We start from the raw sequence: 18,679 nt of genomic DNA, 5'->3' as shown, positions 1-18,679 counted from the left end.
TGCAGGAGGAACGAGACGGATCTCTCTGTCCCTCTCTCTGAAATCGGCTCGTGTGCCCGTGCTGGGTGATGATTGCTTCTTAGACGGCAGGGCAGTGGAGGGGGTAGGGACTGTCGACAGATTGGCGAGGCCTTCATCCAGCAGTGGATTGGCCACGGCTGGTGATGATGAATTATTGATGAAGAGATGAGATCAGACCCCCTCCTGATCAGTAACTGCGTGGCATGCTGAGTGCTCGGGGGAAGCAGCCACGCAGCAATGGATAGAACATGGCAACTGCTGCCTGATGCGGATGCAATTCTTGAACGTGACAGATCGAGTCCCGGAGGGTTCAATGTGGTGGGGGTGGTGGGGATGGCTCCATTGAGGGGGGAGGGGGCGAGGGAGTGGGGGGGAGCAGGGAGGGGCGGAGCGGTCAATGTAAGAGCGACGCAGCCACACGTTTAAAAGGCGGAGAGGGGAGAGAGAAGCGAGTCGGGCACTTTAGGGCATCGCAGCCACGAGTGCGACGTCCGTGCAAGAATCCGTCTCGGATCTCGTAAGTGAACTTTGTCTCACCGTCCGATCGGCGGCGTTCTCATCCCTCTCCCGCGGTGTATCACGATTTCGGATGAGCTTCTGCGGCCGTCTGGAACGCACTCTTCCTTCCGATACTAGGAAGCCAATTTTAAATCGGCTACATTGAAAACCCAGTTTCTTTAGAGCTGCTTCTTGTTGTTGTTGTGTTTAGTGTTGTTGTCCTTCCCACGCACCTCCGATGAGCGCGGTTGGCGAGGTACGGTGCGAAAGAAGTTCAACACAGACAGGGCAGCGCGCTTGCAACTCATAGGGCGCCAGTTGGATTCCATCTCTTCCGACGCGGCAGTTAAAACAATCGTGCAAATTTCTTAAATATTATCATGTACCGCTTAAATACTATCACGTACCCTTTAAATATTATCACGTATCACTTAAATACTCTCACGTACCCCCCCACCCGCACATTCACTCTGTACGCAACGCGGCACAAATCGGTAAGCAACTCGTGTGGTGGAGTAAAGTGTGGGTCACTCCCACCTCTTCCAAGACGCCTATCCAGAATGGAAGAGTAGGCCAAATACCTTCTTGGGCGGGGGGGGGAGGCTTTGTACCAGCAGTGGGGTGAGCGGGACATTGCAGGGCTGCACCTTGAGCCGTGTCCCAGTGGCAGTGATGTTAACACGGTACACGGCTCTCAGTCTTCACTTGATGGAGCACGTGGGTGTCCCACTTCGGTGCACGCCACAGGTGACATGAAGGGTCCTTCGTGGTAGTTCGGTGATATCTGCTTCCCGCGGACCGTTCTCTAACACGGACCGATGCGCTGCTCTCGAATCGATTCTTCGTTGAATGACAACGCAACGCCAAATGAGGATTACATTGGCAGGGGGAGCCGGGCAGAGAGGATGCTCTGTTTGGTGTCTACCTTTTTTTGCCGGTCACTCTCTGCTCTGAAGTTAAGGGTCATTTGCCCAAAACGGTCGGCCTATCGCGTGCATTTCTTGTTTTCTAAGGTCACAAGTAAAGTCGAGAGCAATTGTGTATCTATATAAAGTGAGTTTTGGCTGCTGTCTTTTAATGCTGTACTATCATCCAGTCAGCTTGTTGATACTTTGACACGCACGCAAAAGTATTGCTCAGATTAAATAGGAGACCGATAGCCGGACTGAATGGATGGTAAATATTGAACTTTGGTGGCTTTTGAGCTGTGTTTGTTTTCTGGATTTTGTGTTGGAATGAGATTGCTCATCCCCTGCGTACTAACCAGACGGAACGTGCAGACAAACATGAGTCGAAGGTTAAGATACTGTACTCACTAACATGCACAAAGACAAAGATCCCCCGTGTAGCCTTTTAACAGACTGTTGGGGCAAGTGCTGTTCGTGAGCACCTTGGAAGAAGGCCGGCACGGCACACGAGCGGGTGGGTGGCCAGCACCACGCCCGGCCGCCTTTGCCTCCCCGAGTGGCGATATTTTCACATCGCACCAGGTACTCATTTGAGGCTGAGTCGACCTCGGGGAGGCACAGGATCAGTTCAGATCATCGTCACTGCTGTTGGCCGTGAGCGGGAATCAATCTCGGGCCATTGGGTTTTCACCGCAGGGCGCTAAGCGCTCCGCTACTGCGACATGCCAATACACACGCATCAATAGCCTAATACATACATATACACCATACATACATACACCAATGTACATTCGTGCAGTTACAATTAGTAGCAATACCAGTCCAAATTGTATTACCTAGTATAGTTGCAATATCTTACTGAGTGTTCGACAACAGCAGCGTATGCAGAATGCAGCCAAATAATCACCGCGTCTGGATTATCACTATCGCACGTGCACCACTCCGCCATCTCCTGGCCACCACCTCGCACTTGTACGTACGTTGAACTTCTTTCGCACCGGACGTAGCCAACCGCATCAAATTGGAAGGTGCGGAAATCGGAGATGTCACAAATCTGCCCTGACGCGATCCTCCAACCATCGCCTCCAAATCGCGGGGATCGCTGTCACGCGCCGGGCTCACTTTACGTTCCGTGTCTCACCCCGTGCCCCTCCCCCCCACCACCACCACCTTATTCTCTTCCCCCATCCTCCGACCCCCCCCCCAGACAGCCTCCCCTCCGACCTGAAGCCATGGTGCTACACGCGGGGTTCAAGGGAGCGGGCCAGGTGGAGGGGCTGCAGGTATGGAGGGTGGAGAAGCTGAGTCCTGTGGCCGTGGCACCCAACCAGTACGGCAACTTCTTCACGGGGGATGCCTACGTGGTGCTCAAGACGTTCTCCTTCGGCCCTTCGGTCAAACGATACGAGCTGCACTTCTGGCTCGGTGAGGCGCACACTGGGCTCGAGGCCGCTCGCCCGCCGAATTCGCTCAACCCACTCAATCGCTCGATCAATTACTAACTCAATCAGCTGTTCAACCGCTCAACCATTGACTCGTCCATCGAATCGCTTAATTAAATATCCACCCACCCCCACCCCTTCCTCCCCCGTGTCTGCACCGCGCCATAGGTAGCGAGTCAGGCGCTGCTGCCCTGCTCACATCATGTCTCCGTGTCTCCGTTTCTCCGTGTCCCCGTGTCCCCGTGTCCCCATTTCTCCGTGTATCCATGTCCCCGTGTCTCCGTGTCCCCGTCTCCCCGTGTCCTTGTTTCTCCGTGTCTCCGTGTCCCCGTTTCTCTGTTTCCCGGTGTCTCCATGTCTCCGTGTCTCCGTGTCCTCGTGTCCCCGCCGCAGGTAGCGAGTGCTCTCAGGACGAGTCCGGCGCTGCTGCCCTCCTCGCCGTGCAGCTGGACGACTCCCTGGGGGGGCGGCCCGTGCAGTACCGCGAGGTGCAGGGACACGAGTCCAACTCGTTCCTCTCCTACTTCAAGGGCGGCATCAAGTACAAGGTGCGCGCGCGCTCGCGTGAACCGCCCGGTGCTGCTGCCGCTGCGTAACACCGGAGCGGCGAGCTCCCTACTCAGGTCAGAGGAGGAGACTCTGCAGGATCTCGTCACTTCGTCGTCAACGTCGTCGTTGTTGTTGTCGTGCAGGCGGGCGGCGTGGCCTCGGGCTTCCGCCACGTGGAGCCCAACGTGGCGGACGTGAAGCGGCTGCTGCACGTGAAGGGGCGACGCACGGTGCGCGCCACCGAGGTGCCGCTTTCCTGGAAGAGCTTCAACCAGGGGGACTGCTTCATCGTCGACCTGGGGGCGGTGAGGATGGGCGGGCACTGGCCGCTAGCACTGCGGCGTCGTGACGCCTCCGGCCAGCTGGTTACCCTCTTGGCTTGCTCGCATCCGGTTGCGCGGCGTTGGCTAGTAGATGTTAACTCCCTCGCCTGGTATGCAGGAGGTCGTGTGTTTGATCCCAACCCTGACGCCTGCTGCTGTATATTTAGAGTTCGCGTGTTCTCTCTGTGGTCGCGTGGATTTCTCTCCATATCCTCCGGTTTTCCCCTCCACATTTAGAATCAACGTCACGCGTTTAGAGTATTTGTCCGCTATGAATGTCCACGTGATGATAGCACACTTCGTTGATATATTATTTGTGGCCGAGTCGCTTCTGAAAAAGAGCTATATAGCTTAGTAGGGCCTTACTTGATCAAGTATAAATAGGCGATAGTTTAGCATCCACCCCAGTGGCTGACAGACAGGATGCGCTGGACGGTTGCAAGCGGCTGGTAATCCCTCCACCTTAAACTAAACTACGAAAGGACGACAAAAATCAACTAGCACCTGATGTCCCCTGGCCATGTACCGTATGGGAGGGCCAGGGCACTGAATCGCCTCCCTCGGGGATCCTCCTAGACCCTCCAGGCACAACGTGCAGACACTTTGGCCAGCCACGCGGAAAGTCCCCATGCCCACATGGGACACATGGGAGGAGAGGCTGCCATGCCTCTGCACCTCTCCGGGACAGAGGAGGTTTACCCGCCAGTTTGTGGTTTGCGACGCATTTGCTTCAGGAGTTGAGCCGTGTTGGTACTCGGGTGCTCCCTGTAGAACATCTACCAGTGGTGCGGCTCGGGCTGCAACCGCTACGAGCGCGTCAAGGCGTCCGAGGTGGCGCGCGGCGTGCGGGACAACGAGCGGGGCGGGCGGGCGACGGTGCACGTGGTGGAGGAGGACGGGGAGCCCGCACAACTGCGTAACGTGAGCCGGGGGGGGGGGCATCGTCATCGACGTCATCGGCTTCGTCATCATCATTGCCATCGTCATCATCATAGCCATCATCATCGTCGTCATCATCATAGCCATCGTCATCATCGTCGTCATCATCATAGCCATCATCACGATCATAGCCATCATCGTCGTGATCATCATAACCATCACCATCGTTGTCATCGTCGTTTTTGGAGTTGTTATCAGTCATCGTTTTTATTATTAAAAGCAGTGGCAGCAACACGACTACAATCTTCACCATCATACATTTGGCTCTGTCGTAATAGCCTAAACTAGTAAATCATCAGCAATATAATTACGATCGCCACCACCGCCATCGTCATCCATTATAAAAAGCAGCAGCAGCACATCTTCCTATCAATATCATCATTATCACCATCATCATCGCCACCATGATCGTTATGACCTTCGCGTTATTGACCTATCAACCCTGACTCTGCACACCCTTCCAGGTGCTGGGCCCCAAGCCTGAACTTCCACCCGGGACCCCTGATGATGTGGAAATGGATATCTCGAACCGGAAATCAGCCAAGCTCTACAAGGTTTCAAACAAGTACCATACAACGATGATTATAACAAACACATTATTTATGAGATTCCTTACTTTCTTCTGGGTACACAAGATATTGTGCAAATCCAAAAATAAATTTCATAGGCCACGGGAAGTCAATTCAGAGCCCCTTAAAATGGCGGCCTGACACTCGAAAGTGGGAAACTCCCAATAGCTCACAGCCAGCGTGACGTGGCTGTCAGTGCCAATGGCTCGGTTGAGTAGTAGATTACCTATAGCTCAACTCCACGTCGAATTATTCTGCTACTGATGATGATGGTCGTTGCAATGAATATATGGAGAGAATGATGATGGTGATATTATTACATTTGTTGTGAATTATGTCGATGATAATAATGGTGGTGGTAATAATGATGATGGAGAGATGAAGATTTTGATTAGGGTAATAAAGATTATGATCATCATCATTATGGAGGGATGAGGATGATGGTGGTTGTGGATGTCGTTGATTGCCACAGATCTCCGACGAGAGCGGCCGCATGGAGGTGAAGGAGGTGGCGAGCGCGAGTCCCTTCCAGCAGTCGCTGCTCGACTCGGCAGACTGCTTCCTGCTCGACAACGGCTCCGCGGGGCAGATCTTCGTGTGGAAGGGTGAGGGCTAGGGTGACGGTTAGGGTGAGGGTTAGGGTGAGGGCTAGGGTTAGGGTGAGGGTTAGGGTGAGGGCTAGGGTTAGGGTGAGGGTGAGGATTAGGGTGACGGTTGGGGTGAGGGCTAGGGTGAGGGTGACGGCTAGGGTGAGGGCTAGGGTGAGGGTGAAGGCTAGGGTGAGGGTGAGGGCTAGGGTGAGGGCTAGGGTTAGGGTGAGGGCTAGGGTGAGGGTGAGGGCTAGGGTGATGGCTAGGGTGAGGGCTAGGGTGAGGGTGAGGGTCAGGCTGGGGGTTAGGCTGACGATGGACCCATCACAAGCATCATCTCAGCACTCCACCAACCCACCATCCCATCACTATTGTCCCATTGCACCATCATCCCATCATCCAATTGCCACAAAGTCGCATAACACCATCACCTTATCACCCCACCATCCCATTATCATTCACACAGCCAAAGTTCCCAGCCGTGATGGGGATGGATAGAGGACGCTGAGTCTGATTATTCTCATTCAAGAGGGGGTCCCCTATATTTTGCAGGGGGGGGGGGGGCACAACAAGTTGCTATTTCCTAACTCAGTCATTTGCCGGTAATGGTTTTTTTTCTAACACAAAGTTGGACCATGACGCCGCCACGTACTGCCGACTGTTGTATGAAGATGATCACGTGGTGATGTGGTTAACAAGTTTGTGAAGTGCTGAAGTGGTTAAGTGGTGAAGTGGGTAAGTGATGAAGTGACGAAGTGATGTCGCTGCAGGCAAGAGAGCCAACTCGAACGAGAGGCAGAAAGCGATGATGACCGCTCAGGAGTTCATCAAGAAGATGAGCTACTCGCCCAGCACCAAGGTGACGCAGAGACACCAACCACACCACCAACACCAACAACAACAACAACACCACCACCAACAACAACAACAACACCAACAACAACAACACCAACAACAACAACCCCTCAGCGGTCCTCTCACTCCGCACGCTGCGCCTTCGGGAAGGGGAATCTTGAGTTTTGGAGATGTTTGCATAAATTGCTCATCCTAGCACGACTTTTGGTTCTCGTGTTTATGACTCGAGTATTCAAACACGTTCGATTGGCGCTGCAGAGTCACTGGGGTGGAGCGGTGGCGCTGTGGTTATCGCACTGCGCTGCGAACCGAGTGACACGAGTTCGATTTCCCAGCCACGGATGACACAAGTGGCAAGTGGTATCCAAATCGGTTTGAGCCAATCCCGCTTCACCAACCTCCACCTACCTCTACCATTACCCCAACCCTTACCAATACCCCTACCAATACCCAAACCCCTACCACTACCACTACCCCGACCACTACCCCGACCACTACCCCAACCCCTATAATTTCACCAACCCCTATCACTACCCCAACCCCACACACACAGCCCAGGACACACACACAGCCCAAGACACACGCAGCCCAGCCGTGCGTAGCGAGTAGAGAAGCTCCCCCCTCTCTGTTACTGCTCCTCCCGCGTCTCCCCCAGGTGTCGGTGCTGCCCGAGACAGGGGAGACGCCGCTCTTCAAGCAGTTCTTCCTGGGCTGGAGGAGCAAGGACGACGTCGTGACGCTCGGCAAGACGTACAACGTGGGCAGCGTCGCCCATGTCCAGCAGGTGCCCTTCAACGCTTCCACCCTGCACTCCAGCCCGGCCATGGCCGCGCAGCACGGCATGGTGGACGACGGCAAGGGAGAGGTTCAGGTGAGCAGGGGGTGGGGGGAGGAGGGCGGGGAGGCGCGTACGTACCTTGAACTTCTTTCGCACCGTACGTAGCCAACCGTGCTAATTGGAGGTGCGGGGGTGAAGGACAGGAGGCGTGCTGGAGAGGGGCATGGTAATGGAGTTTTAGAGGGGTAATTGGTGGCACGCTTGCACGATCGTGGCCACCTAGGCACTCGCTCACCAACTCGCTCACCAACTCGCTCACCAACTCGCTCATGAACTCGTTCACCAACTCGCTCACAAACTCACTCGTTCATCCACCCACCTACTGGATCACGCGTGCACCAACCCCACCCACCCACTCGCTCACTCATCCGCCGACTCGCATGAGACGACACGAGCGAGATAGAGGCGTGCTGGGAAATTAGACAAGGGCGAGGTTCAGGTGAGGGGAGGGAGAATAAACGTGTGAGTGAGCGGTGATTATGAGTTAGTTCACTGTCAATGCCCGTCGCGTAACGCGTCACTTATCAGGAACGCATCTGCCGCGTTAAACGAGGACTGCCTGTGCGTGGTCACCTCGCCCTTAGCCGGAGCTTCAGCACCGCTCATTGCCAAGGACCCGGAACGGCTCCACTTGAGATGTGACGCTCACGGCTCACCTCCTCCATGAAAGCGATTTATATTTTATATATTTATATTTTATATATTTATAGTTTCTATATTTATAGTTTATATATTTGTATTTTATATATTTATATTTGATAGATTTATATTTTATATATTTATATTTTATATATTTATAGTTTCTATATTTGTATTTTATATATTTATATTTTATATATTTATATTTTATATATTTATATTTTATATATTTATAGTTTCTATATTTGTATTTTATATATTTATATTTGATAGATTTATATTTTACAACTCTGAGAATCCCCGGGTGCCTAAGTCTGGCCTCAATGAGCCTCGCGCATTCACACAACGATTCGTTGTTTTGTTATTACGCCAATCTGCCACAGCCCAAGGCAGCTACCTCCCGCACCCCCCCCCCCCAACTACCTCCTGCACCCCCACCCCCCCAGGTGTGGCGCGTGGAGAGCTGTGGCCGCGTGAGTGTGGACCGCGCCAGCTACGGGCAGTTCTTCGGCGGCGACTCGTACATCATCCTCTACACGTGGTGCAGGGGACAGATCCTCTACACCTGGTGGGTGGGAGGGCACGCGTCGGGACACGGGGGCGGAGGGGGTGGGGGGGGTGCAGGACCATGGCTCGACCCGAGAGGTCTGGGGTTGGAGGACGGGGAGAAGAAGGGCGGGCGAGGGCGGGTGAGACACGGGACGTTGGATGGCTGTGATGCCAGCGGTTTGGAGGCGAGGGTTGGGGGATCGCACCGGTGGAGATTTATGAAACTCCGACTTGGCACGGTTGGCTACATACGGTGCGAAGGAAGTTCAACGTCAACGAACATACCAACACAAGAAGGGGTATCCATGCCTTAGCGCCCCGCCCGCTATAGCCAATCACGGGCACGAATACATTCGGAGCCAGACCCTAGTTTACACGTGTGAGTGAGTGGTATGTGTGGTGTGTGTGTGTGAGTGGTGTGTGTGTGAGAGTGGTGTGTGTGAGAGTGGTGTGTGTGTGAGAGTGGTGTGTGTGAGAGTGGTGTGTGTGTGAGAGTGGTGTGTGTGGTGTGTGTGTGAGAGTGGTGTGTGTGTGTGAGTGGCGTGTGTGTATGGTGTGTGTGTGGGTGGTGTGTGTGGTGTGAGTGGTGTGTGTGTGTGGTATGTGTGTTTGGTATGTGTAGTGTGTGTGTGAGGGGTGTGTGTGGGTGGTGTGTGGGTGGTGTGTGGGTGGTGTGTGTGTGGTGTACATGTGGACATGTGCATGTGTTGGGGAGTGTAGCGGTTAACGCGCTGTGCTACGAACCCAGCAACCCGAGATCGATTCCCGCTCACGATCAACACCGCTGCAGTTATAGGAACCAGTCCTGGGCCACCCGCCCCCACCTCTAGGTAGACTCAGCCTCAAATGAGTACCTTGCGCTCTGTATAAACATCGCCACTACGGAAACAAAAACGGCCGTGCGTGATGCTGTCCACCCACCCCCTCCCGTGCCGCGCCAGCCGTAGTCGCCTCTGCTCGCTTCTGGCCCCAACGGAGGAACCTTTGTGTTTGTGTGCGCCGGGAGCAGGCAGGGCAGCAAGTCGAGCAAGAACGAGATCACGCACTCCGCCTTCCTGTCTGTGCAACTCGACAACGAGCTGGGGGGACGGCCCATGCAGGTGAGCAAACACGCGCGCCCCAGGGAGCAGGACACCACCTCCCTGTGTTAGTGGCCAGAGGCTCACAGGGCCCAGTCTCGGGCATCTGTAGGAATCTGGTTGAGATTGCTCATCGGATGTTTACAGACTGGAGCCAGTGGCGGATATTCCACGTTGTGCCCCCCCCCCCCCCCCCCCCAGGTGCGCGTGGTTCAGGGCTCCGAGCCCCCGCACCTGCTAAGCCTGTTCGGGGGCAAGCCCCTGGTGGTGCACGCGGGGGGCACCTCCCGCCATGGGGGGCAGAGCCCCCAGGCCCCCACGCGACTCTACCAGGTGCGCAGCTCCTCAGCGGGCGCCACCAGAGCCGTCGAGGTGAGGTCGTCGTCGTCACCCTGGTCAACATCATCCTCGTCGTCATCCTCATTATCGTTGTCATCGTCGTCATCATCAACATTATCGTCGTCTTCATCCTCGTCAGCTTTGCTGTCTGCTGTACGGCGTCGGGAGTGTTACCACGTGCGCACGTGCCGTTCTGCTCGATGTCCGACGGTTCACTCCCTGATGAACTCCCGCACCTCCCCCCTCCCCCACGCGAAGGTCCCGCTGAGCGCCGCGTCCCTCAACTCGAACGACGCCTTCGTGCTGCTGTCCCCCAAGAAGACGTTCATCTGGGAGGGGAAGGGCGCCGAGCGCAGCGAGCTGGACGGGGCGGCCTACGTGGCCCAGCTGCTGGGCCGCCGGACGCACGCCGACCTGGCCGAGGGGGACGAGCCAGGTGGGGGGCGAGGAGTAACCTGGGGGGCACCCTCACCCTAACGCCCCCCCCCCCCTTCTCCTCCCCGCCGAGTTCCGCGGTCATCACGGTCACGACGCCATCGCCTGCGACTCGCGGGCCGTGGTGTTAACCACCTCGCCTGGTACACAGGAGGTCGTGGGTTCGATCCCGACCCTGACGGTACCTGCTGCATATTGGGATTTGTGTGCGTCTCTCTCTCCCCGAGGTCGAGGGGATTTCTCTCCGGGGTCTTCCAGTTCAGTCGCTCGCCTTTGGCCCCAGGGCTGGGCAGAAACAAACCAACCCCGGCCCCAATGCTCATTTGAAGCAGGAAGCCACCGAGACTTATTTGACTTTCTAGAGCCATCACCGATCGCCCTCCCGTTCCTCTCATCCACCCGTCCCCCCATAGATGAGTTCTGGTCGCTGCTGGGCGGCAAGAAGGACTACCAGAGCTCGCCGAGACTGAGCACCAACTACAACGACCACCCGCCCCGCCTCTTCGCCTGCTCCAACAAGACCGGCCGCTTCCAGGCACGCTCCCCGCCACGCCCCCACACCCCTCGTAGAGCTCTCAAGAGGATCATCTCGCTTCTACTCCCCTTCACTCATCCTAGATCCACCGCTCTCTCTCTCTCCCATCGCTCTACTCCACTCCACTCATCCTAGATCCACCGCTCTCTCTCTCTCCCATCGCTTCTACTCCGCTCCACGCACTCTCCGCTTCCAGTGACCGAGGCTCTCTGGCATATCCCCCCCCCCCACCCCGCGCGGACCTTCGCCGCTCGATTGGCGGGGCGCTCCTTCTCTGCTGCTGCCCTCACGGTCTGGGGCCCTGCCTCGCTGGCCACCTCCTGCCTCCTTACCCCCACCACCCCCCAGTGCCTCACCCCCCAGTGCGGTGGCAATTCTCACCTCCCCCCCCTTCCTCGTGTGCCCTTGCGGAGCCTGACGGGCGATGCTCGCCGACGGCACGCACCCCGGCCGCGTGTGGAGCTCAGCGTCGTGTCGGTCGCGCCCACAGGTGGAGGAGGTGGCGGGAGACTTCACTCAGGAAGACCTGGCCACCGATGATGTCATGCTCTTAGACGTATGGGACCAGGTAACATCATCTTTTTTTATTATTATTACATATTAATACCATCATCATCTCCACCACCACCATCACTACCATCATCATCACTCTAGAATCTCGCCACCGTCGTCACCATCATCATGGTGCTCCTGTTTGGGTTCCCATGCTCCCCTTCCATCCCCCCCTTTCCTCCCTCACCTTTCATTTCCTCAATCACCCCACCCCACCTCCCCCCTCCTCCCCCCATCCCCACAGCTTTTCCTCTGGATCGGCGAGGATGCCAACGACGTGGAAAAGAAAGAATCACTGAAGTGTGGTGAGTGTCACGTGTGGTCAGTGTCACGGTGTCACGAGCCACACGGCCAGGCACTGCGTTGGGTCAGCATTCGGCGAGGCCTGAACCGCGAGCCGCGAGCTGCGAGCCACAAACCGTGAACCCGCACCCCTCCAAAGCTGCAGCGGCGATTTGGGAATCGCCGGCACCGCCCCTGGCTTGGTAGCGATCGTACTTCGCCAACAGGATACCACGCACGGCTCCGTTCACCGGTCATTGGCGTCGTTCCGTGTAGGGGTTCACTGTTGTTCACGGGTTCGCTGTTGTTCACGGGTCCGCTGTTGTTCACGGGTTCGCTGCTGTTCACGGGTCCGCTGCTGTTCATGATTCCGCTGCTGTTCACGGGTCCGCTGCTGTTCATGCAACGCTTGGGCAGTTGTTGGCGCAGGCTATCGCTTGGCTGCCGTCCTTGCTTGGCTGTGGTTCCGCAGGGCTCTGAGTCATTCTCCCTCTTCAAGAGTGAGTAAATATCGTGCACATCATATGTTAATCATTGTTTTTATGGGGATGGCGAGCTAAAATGCATTTGTCAACGAATATGTAGTGCTGAACTTTACGCGGACAACTTCTTCCTTTTCTGTCGTCACTTTATTTTATCCAACTTAGCACATTTCGCCACCATTCTCCAGCGCGTTCTCCGCTCGCTCGCCGCGCTCCGCCGGCTTCGCTCGCTCCATTCCTCCCTCTCCGTCTCACCCGACTCCCCTCTCTGCTTCTCCGTCCCACTCCAGCCGTCGCTCTCTCTCGGCTTCTCCGTCTCACTCCGAATGTCTCTCTCGTTCAGCTTCTTCTTCTCCACTGCTACTCTACACTTCTTCTTCTACTCCACCCGACTCCGTCCAGTTCCCAGCACAACTCCCCGTCTCACTCTGACTATCCCGTATTTATGCCCGTCCCTATTAATTTCCAATTAATTACTGGAGTCCCCCCTAATGCCTCGCCACCCCCGGCCCTCGGCACCACCTGTCCCCATTCCCAGACTTAGCGACGCCACCCTGTCCCTGACAACAACAACCGGCCAATCACTGCCCTGCATCCATAATTGCCTAACAGGCCGTCTCCATCTCCTCCGTTGTCCCCCAGCAACACCAGCCTGTCCCGGTACGACCTCACTGTCCCCAGCCGACACGTGTTTACAATTACCCCCCTTGGCGCGCGTTAAACTACTACAAATATATGAACACACACAGTCTCACTAATCATATCCTATGGTGTGTATAGCAGTCAAATGGAGAAAAAATCTATAAACTTGTCCGACAAAGGAACGGAAAAACTGCGTTAGTGTTTTGAGCAGCAGACAGAAGAAAAACGGTGAAGTATCTCACTCGGACTGCTCGTGTGATTGAATTCCTGCTCGGGCTTCCCTGGGCTATCAACCGTATCTGCCCCACTGTGCCGTTGACCTTTTAACTTTAAATGACGTTCATCTTCACTATGAGATCTCTTTTACCAGTGGCAAAATATAATGGTAGGTTTTTACCCTTTAACTGGTACAAAACTGACACTGGTAAAAGAGATCTCATAGTGTAAATGTTTACCCCGAACTCTCAATACTCTGATATTGCACTGTTTTTGAGTTGTACGCCTTCTGGTGTCATCTGGCCCTACACCAATGGGGACTAGGCTCTAAAGAAAGCCGTCTCGGGTGTGGGCCAATCAACTTCAAGGACAGTGCATATTATTATCCTTATCAGAGTTGCTTCTTTTTGTTTGCTTTATTGACTACTTGTGTTGTGGTCATTGCAAACATGATGCCTTGAATAAAGGTGTCAGTTTTGTACCAGTTAAAAGGGTAAAAACCTACCATGACGTTCATCTTGCCGGCACGTCGTTTTGCTGAAATCGACACCCCCCCTTCTTTCCCGGGAGGTTTGTGCAAAAAAAAATACTTTTCAAACCTGGTAGCTCACCGCAGGGACGATCCCCACGCCTACGCAGGAGACACCGCGTGTCGCGTGTGCCCCACGGGACATGAACTCCGTGCCGGGAGCTGTCAACGCCCTAGGGAGCTTTGCCCACGCACATCAGCCAGTGGATGTCTTCAAGCCGGCTCAAAATCAATCTAGATCGAAACCACGATCTCCTGTATACCAGGCGAGGTAGTTAACATATCTTAGCCACCCGTGGCATCGTATTCCAACGTGACCTAAAATTCGCCCGTCACCTCTCGGTTACGCAGCGCATCTCAAGACGTTTCGACGCGACAGCGCAATCTTTAAACGTCTTAATTGTTCGTAGCCCTTCTAATTGTGCAATCTTTGCCTCGCGTAGAGACCCACGTGTTCACATAGACACCCACAGACTCATGCAGACACCCACAGACTCACGCAGACACCCACAGATTCACGCAGACACCCACAGACTTGCCGTGTCCCCCACACACCCCCCCACTCCGCGTGTCGTCTCACAGCCAAGTCGTACCTGGAGACGGACCCTTCTGGCCGGGGGAAGGACACCCCCGTGGTGGTGGTGAAGCAGGGGCACGAGCCCCCCACCTTCACCGGCTGGTTCCTCGCCTGGGACCCCACCAAGTGGGACTCGGACCCCTTCGAGAAGATGAAGGCGTCGTTCAAGTAGGGGGCGAGGATCCGAGGCGAGGCGCATCCCTGACGCCCAGACGCCCGGCTGTCTCGTCTCGAGAGAGACGCCCTCCCTGGCTGTGTGCCTGCCCTGGGGCTGTTTCGACAGCTGAGCCCGGAAGCTTTCGTTCGTGAGAAAATAAACACTTTACAGTCACGGTCAAACTACAAACTGTGCTACTGCGTTCGGCAGTGGTTACCTGAGCACAAATGACGTTCATCAATAACCCTGCCCTAATGGGGTAAACGTTTATGTAACAGGTCACGTTTGGAGCTATTGGCCTTATTCATCGCAGCAAGATCTGAATGGAAATCTAAGACTTCCTTGCCATGAAGAAGGGCCATTGCTTGAAACGTTGCATGTTTTTCTTAGGGCAGAGTCATCGAGGAATGTGTGTTTTTGTTAAATGCATCATTGTGCTGTCATTAGCATTGCCATCGTTTTTACTGTAAGTTTGAAATTTTACAGCAATACGATTTTAAGAATGCCCCATACTCAGGAAGTCGGTAGCTCAGTAGTCGGCGTAATACGGTGTGAACCCAGCACAATGCGGTGTGGACCCAGTGTGGTGAAGTATGGTCGAACGACAAATGACCGACAGCAGATTGTCACGTTGTAATGTATTCAGAAAAGTGTCGCTGAGTCTCAAGACCCTTTTTCAACAGTCATGCTAAAGTGGCATATTTGGCCAAATCTATGAATTCGTGTTTTGTATTACTCCGAGAGTCAATGTATAATGCACTGTCGAGGATTAAATATGACAAATATACCTGTGACTATGTTTTTCTTGAGGACGCAGCTTCAAGGTCGTGTCAGACAGCCGCGGGCACCGTCGCCCAGCTAAGGAGCTAGGAGACAATCTAGCCTGTTGGTTATTTGGACAGTGTCTTATTTCCAGGCTGACCCCATTCGTTAAGTTGCCATCATCAAAAAGAACCATCCAAAGCACTTTCAGCGTTATAGAACACTGTACTAAGCATACGAGGGTGCATTTCATCACCACCAAAATGTTGTAATAAAGTCATATCTTCGTCCATTAGCTTATCAGCCTTCTGGACCAATGCTTTCCAAGGGTTCCCCTTATAGCCTTAACACGCTGTCGGGGCGAGTGCTGTTAGCGAGTAGCAGCACCTATGGAGGCTGGCAAGGCACACGAGGGGGTGGTGTGGCCAGCGCACCCCGCACGGCCGCCTTTGTATTGCAGTGCTGATGTTGACACACCGCACCAGCTACTCATTGAAGACCAAGTCATCATAGGAGAGGCCCCAAAAGCTGCTTAAATAATCGCCACCGATCTTAGTGGGCCTTACCTACTAAAATAAAAATATATAGTTTAGTTGCATAGTTTACTTTTTAGCCTAAGTAATGTTCTTTACAGCTTGCAGTGTATGTGGGGACTGCCTGCATAGAAGGAATACAATATTCCTCTGTTTAATTTGTGTGTAAAAGATAATTATCTTTTATACATCTTTTAGTCACTCGCAATGAAGCCTACACAATAAAGTCACAGGCTAAGCCATTGCATATTTGGAGGTCATTGTACTCCTGGCATTGATAGAGGTCACAATGGTGGGTGGGTCCTATATGAGTCATCCAATATAAATCGAAAATCAGAATGATGAAGTGGATTTAGTCTATAACAGAGGTTGTTGGGTTAGATCGCGTAAATATAAAATGTGTCGTTAAACCCGCCACCACCCGACACAGCCAATTATTGTTTGTCACGTGAACAAAACACGCCAATTCGTTCCTAAATGTTGTGGGTTTACTCTCCCACACACTGATCTGCTGTCCTCGTAACGAATTGGTACATTTTGTTTACGTGACAAACCTTACTAATTGGCTGTGTCAGGTAGTGGCGGGTATAACGACACCGCATTTATATTTACGTGATCTAACCCAAAAACCTCTATTATGGATAACATTGGTCGCGAAAGCCTGTGACACGTTAAACTGGATTTAGTCTCTTTAGTATTTCATTGGTAGCTGATCTGTAAGCAGCGTCACAGTCGTCAGAAAGTGGTAGAATGACAGCTTCAACAATTTTCAGATGCAATCAAATGGAAAAATTGGTTGTTTGTATAAAAATCTGAACTTTTTTTAATTTGATTTTCTCTTGAGATGCGATAAATGTGGGGCTTGGAACATAAAGTTTAGACTCAATCAGTAAACGCCAGCGCTAGATTTGGAGCATTCCCTTTGTTCAATGGTGCTGTTGGCAAGAGCACTCCGTCGTGCCGTCACTCGCAGCTACTGTCGAGACTCAAGGCGATACAGATTCCCCTTCTGTTTGAGCCGTTATCAGCGACTGACTGCACCGCCCACTTATCCACGCCTTCCGTGCCATTGATAGCCTGGCACCAACTCTCCGCGACTTTCTTGCACGTCCACGCCTCGACTTTACTCCCAGGACACAACAGCAGAGTAGACCATCCCTCTCCCACCCTCTCATCACCCTCTCATCACTGCTCCACCCAGCCGGGCTTTACGAGGTCAAGGTAAGTGAGGTAGCAAAGTTTAATACATCAATTGCCCCAGTGAAAGCGGTCGCGTAAGATCGTGCCAGAGAGCGACAGTCTGCAATAAGGAAACGCAATCTGCTCGAGGCGATTCGTGACCGCTCACACGCAGCCAACCGTCTGCTGGGTTCCAGGTGGCGGTCTTGTGATTTCGTCAGCGGGATAAAAGGCCAGAGGCCCTGATCCAGCATCGCTGAGAACCTGGGTTCGAATCCAGGTCTCACTCTTCCTGGCCCTGATCTTCATCGAGCGCATTGGGGTGGTTCGCATTCAATCACAATGTATGTTTGGTAGTAAAGTAGTCGTAGTAGTCTTGCGTTGTCTTCTTTACCCCCCCCCTCCCCACGGTGTGTCTCTCGCCACCATCTGCAGCACCCCCGTTGCGGCGCTCCACGCAGGGCGCCGTTCGCTGCACGGCGAGAGGCAACGACCGCTTCGGGGACTCCGTCAAGGCCCTCCGCCACGCGCCTTGTGTCCGTCGCGATTCGGCCTTGACGAAAACTCTCTGCCCTTTCTGCATTCACTGCCTCCGTTTCATGGCAATACACCGCGGACCACAGCGTGAACAGTCGCTGCTATTAACACCATCGTTTATCACCCACTTCCCATGCGAAATATTGACCGTTGTAGCTTTCTACGATAAACAGTACGCACTGACTAACGTTGATATGGGATTTGTAATTACCGCTATCCTAGGGTGGCTACACATCATCATTCACAATTCTCGGGAAGGAGCAGAGTCGAGCGAACTCCCTGTTTTGTCAGGGCCAAGGGCACTCCGAGTGAGACCACGCAGGCAATTACCACAATTCCGTCGATAAGGGAGACGATTCTAACACCCTTCATCGTAAACATAACCAACCCGATTACACATTGACGGTACATTCATGACAGTAGTTCCTCGGTAATAAATGCAATGTCATCAGGTATGGATTTATCAGTCCACTAATGGTCGGTGTATTGTTAGCTGCGATGTTATCTTTCAAGGCCGACACGTGATTGGGCTGCCAGAGAGAGGATTGGTCTCTGTTATCACCTCTGTAAACGTCACTCTGCAAAGAGTTCTTGTAAAGAGTCTTTTCAACAACGAAATTAGGCGAAGCGATCCAATGCTTTTCAGGTCATTGCACTCTTATGGTCAAACAACGTAATGCATTTATTTATTTTGTTGTCTCTGACAAACAACATTGCTTCAAACTTCAACGTACCACGGGTGAAACCTCAATACTTTCCGACTCAATCCGTTGGTAATGTGGGAGCAACTTTAGTACGGTACCAAGTACTAAAGTCGTGTTCCTGTTGGGCGCTCACTTTCACCTGCGGCGAACGCAATCGTTGTCATCATCGCCGACTAAATACACTCTGGAGAAAGCAATACGGAACGCAAACTTAATCACTATGGTCACTCCCACCTGGTTGCTGCTAAAGTTCGGAATGTAGTGAGCATCGTCATAATGATTTAGAAATTGGAATGCACGCATTTTTGTTCAGACTCAAAGAGAAAAAAAAATTCAGATGCGCAGGAAACCACAGCCAACGCGGGAAGGTAGCCAGAGCCTGTGTCAAACAATTTCCCAAGCTCTGCGATCCTACATCG

General features: G+C 53.5%; 1 protein-coding gene across 2 annotated transcripts; it reads left to right on the top strand.

Annotated features, from left to right (window-relative positions):
- The first annotated feature begins 447 nt into the window (after positions 1 to 447).
- LOC144724249 (scinderin-like) lies at positions 448 to 15,332 on the top strand. 2 transcript variants are annotated; one of them, XM_078603218.1, is made up of 17 exons: positions 448 to 538; positions 2,635 to 2,852; positions 3,263 to 3,417; positions 3,562 to 3,723; positions 4,513 to 4,662; positions 5,145 to 5,234; positions 5,722 to 5,854; positions 6,610 to 6,698; positions 7,350 to 7,565; positions 8,618 to 8,739; positions 9,730 to 9,820; positions 10,001 to 10,171; positions 10,397 to 10,574; positions 10,987 to 11,108; positions 11,599 to 11,676; positions 11,905 to 11,965; positions 14,394 to 15,332. In XM_078603218.1, the coding sequence occupies exons 2-17, from the start codon at positions 2,660 to 2,662 to the stop codon at positions 14,558 to 14,560; spliced, it is 2,178 nt and encodes a 725-aa protein (XP_078459344.1). In that variant the 5' UTR covers positions 448 to 538; positions 2,635 to 2,659; the 3' UTR covers positions 14,561 to 15,332. The 2 variants fall into 2 exon arrangements, with proteins under 2 accessions (XP_078459344.1, XP_078459346.1); XM_078603220.1 differs by lacking the exon at positions 10,001 to 10,171.
- The last annotated feature ends 3,347 nt before the right edge of the window (positions 15,333 to 18,679 follow it).

This window comes from Lampetra planeri, chromosome 20 (assembly GCF_965212315.1).
Source record: "Lampetra planeri chromosome 20, kcLamPlan1.2.h2, whole genome shotgun sequence".
NCBI classification, from domain to species: domain Eukaryota; kingdom Metazoa; phylum Chordata; class Hyperoartia; order Petromyzontiformes; family Petromyzontidae; genus Lampetra; species Lampetra planeri.
Note: the sequence above shows the minus strand (reverse complement) of the source record. Positions and strands in the feature narration are given on the sequence as shown.

Bases quoted from the DNA above. Each gene is read 5' to 3' on its own strand.
- LOC144724249 (XM_078603218.1), top strand. From the start codon at position 2,660: ATGGTGCTACACGCGGGGTTCAAGGGAGCGGGCCAGGTGGAGGGGCTG. The intron at 4,663-5,144 runs GTGAGCCGGGGG...ACACCCTTCCAG, and splicing joins AGCCCGCACAACTGCGTAAC to GTGCTGGGCCCCAAGCCTGA. The intron at 11,109-11,598 runs GCACGCTCCCCG...TCGCGCCCACAG, and splicing joins ACAAGACCGGCCGCTTCCAG to GTGGAGGAGGTGGCGGGAGA.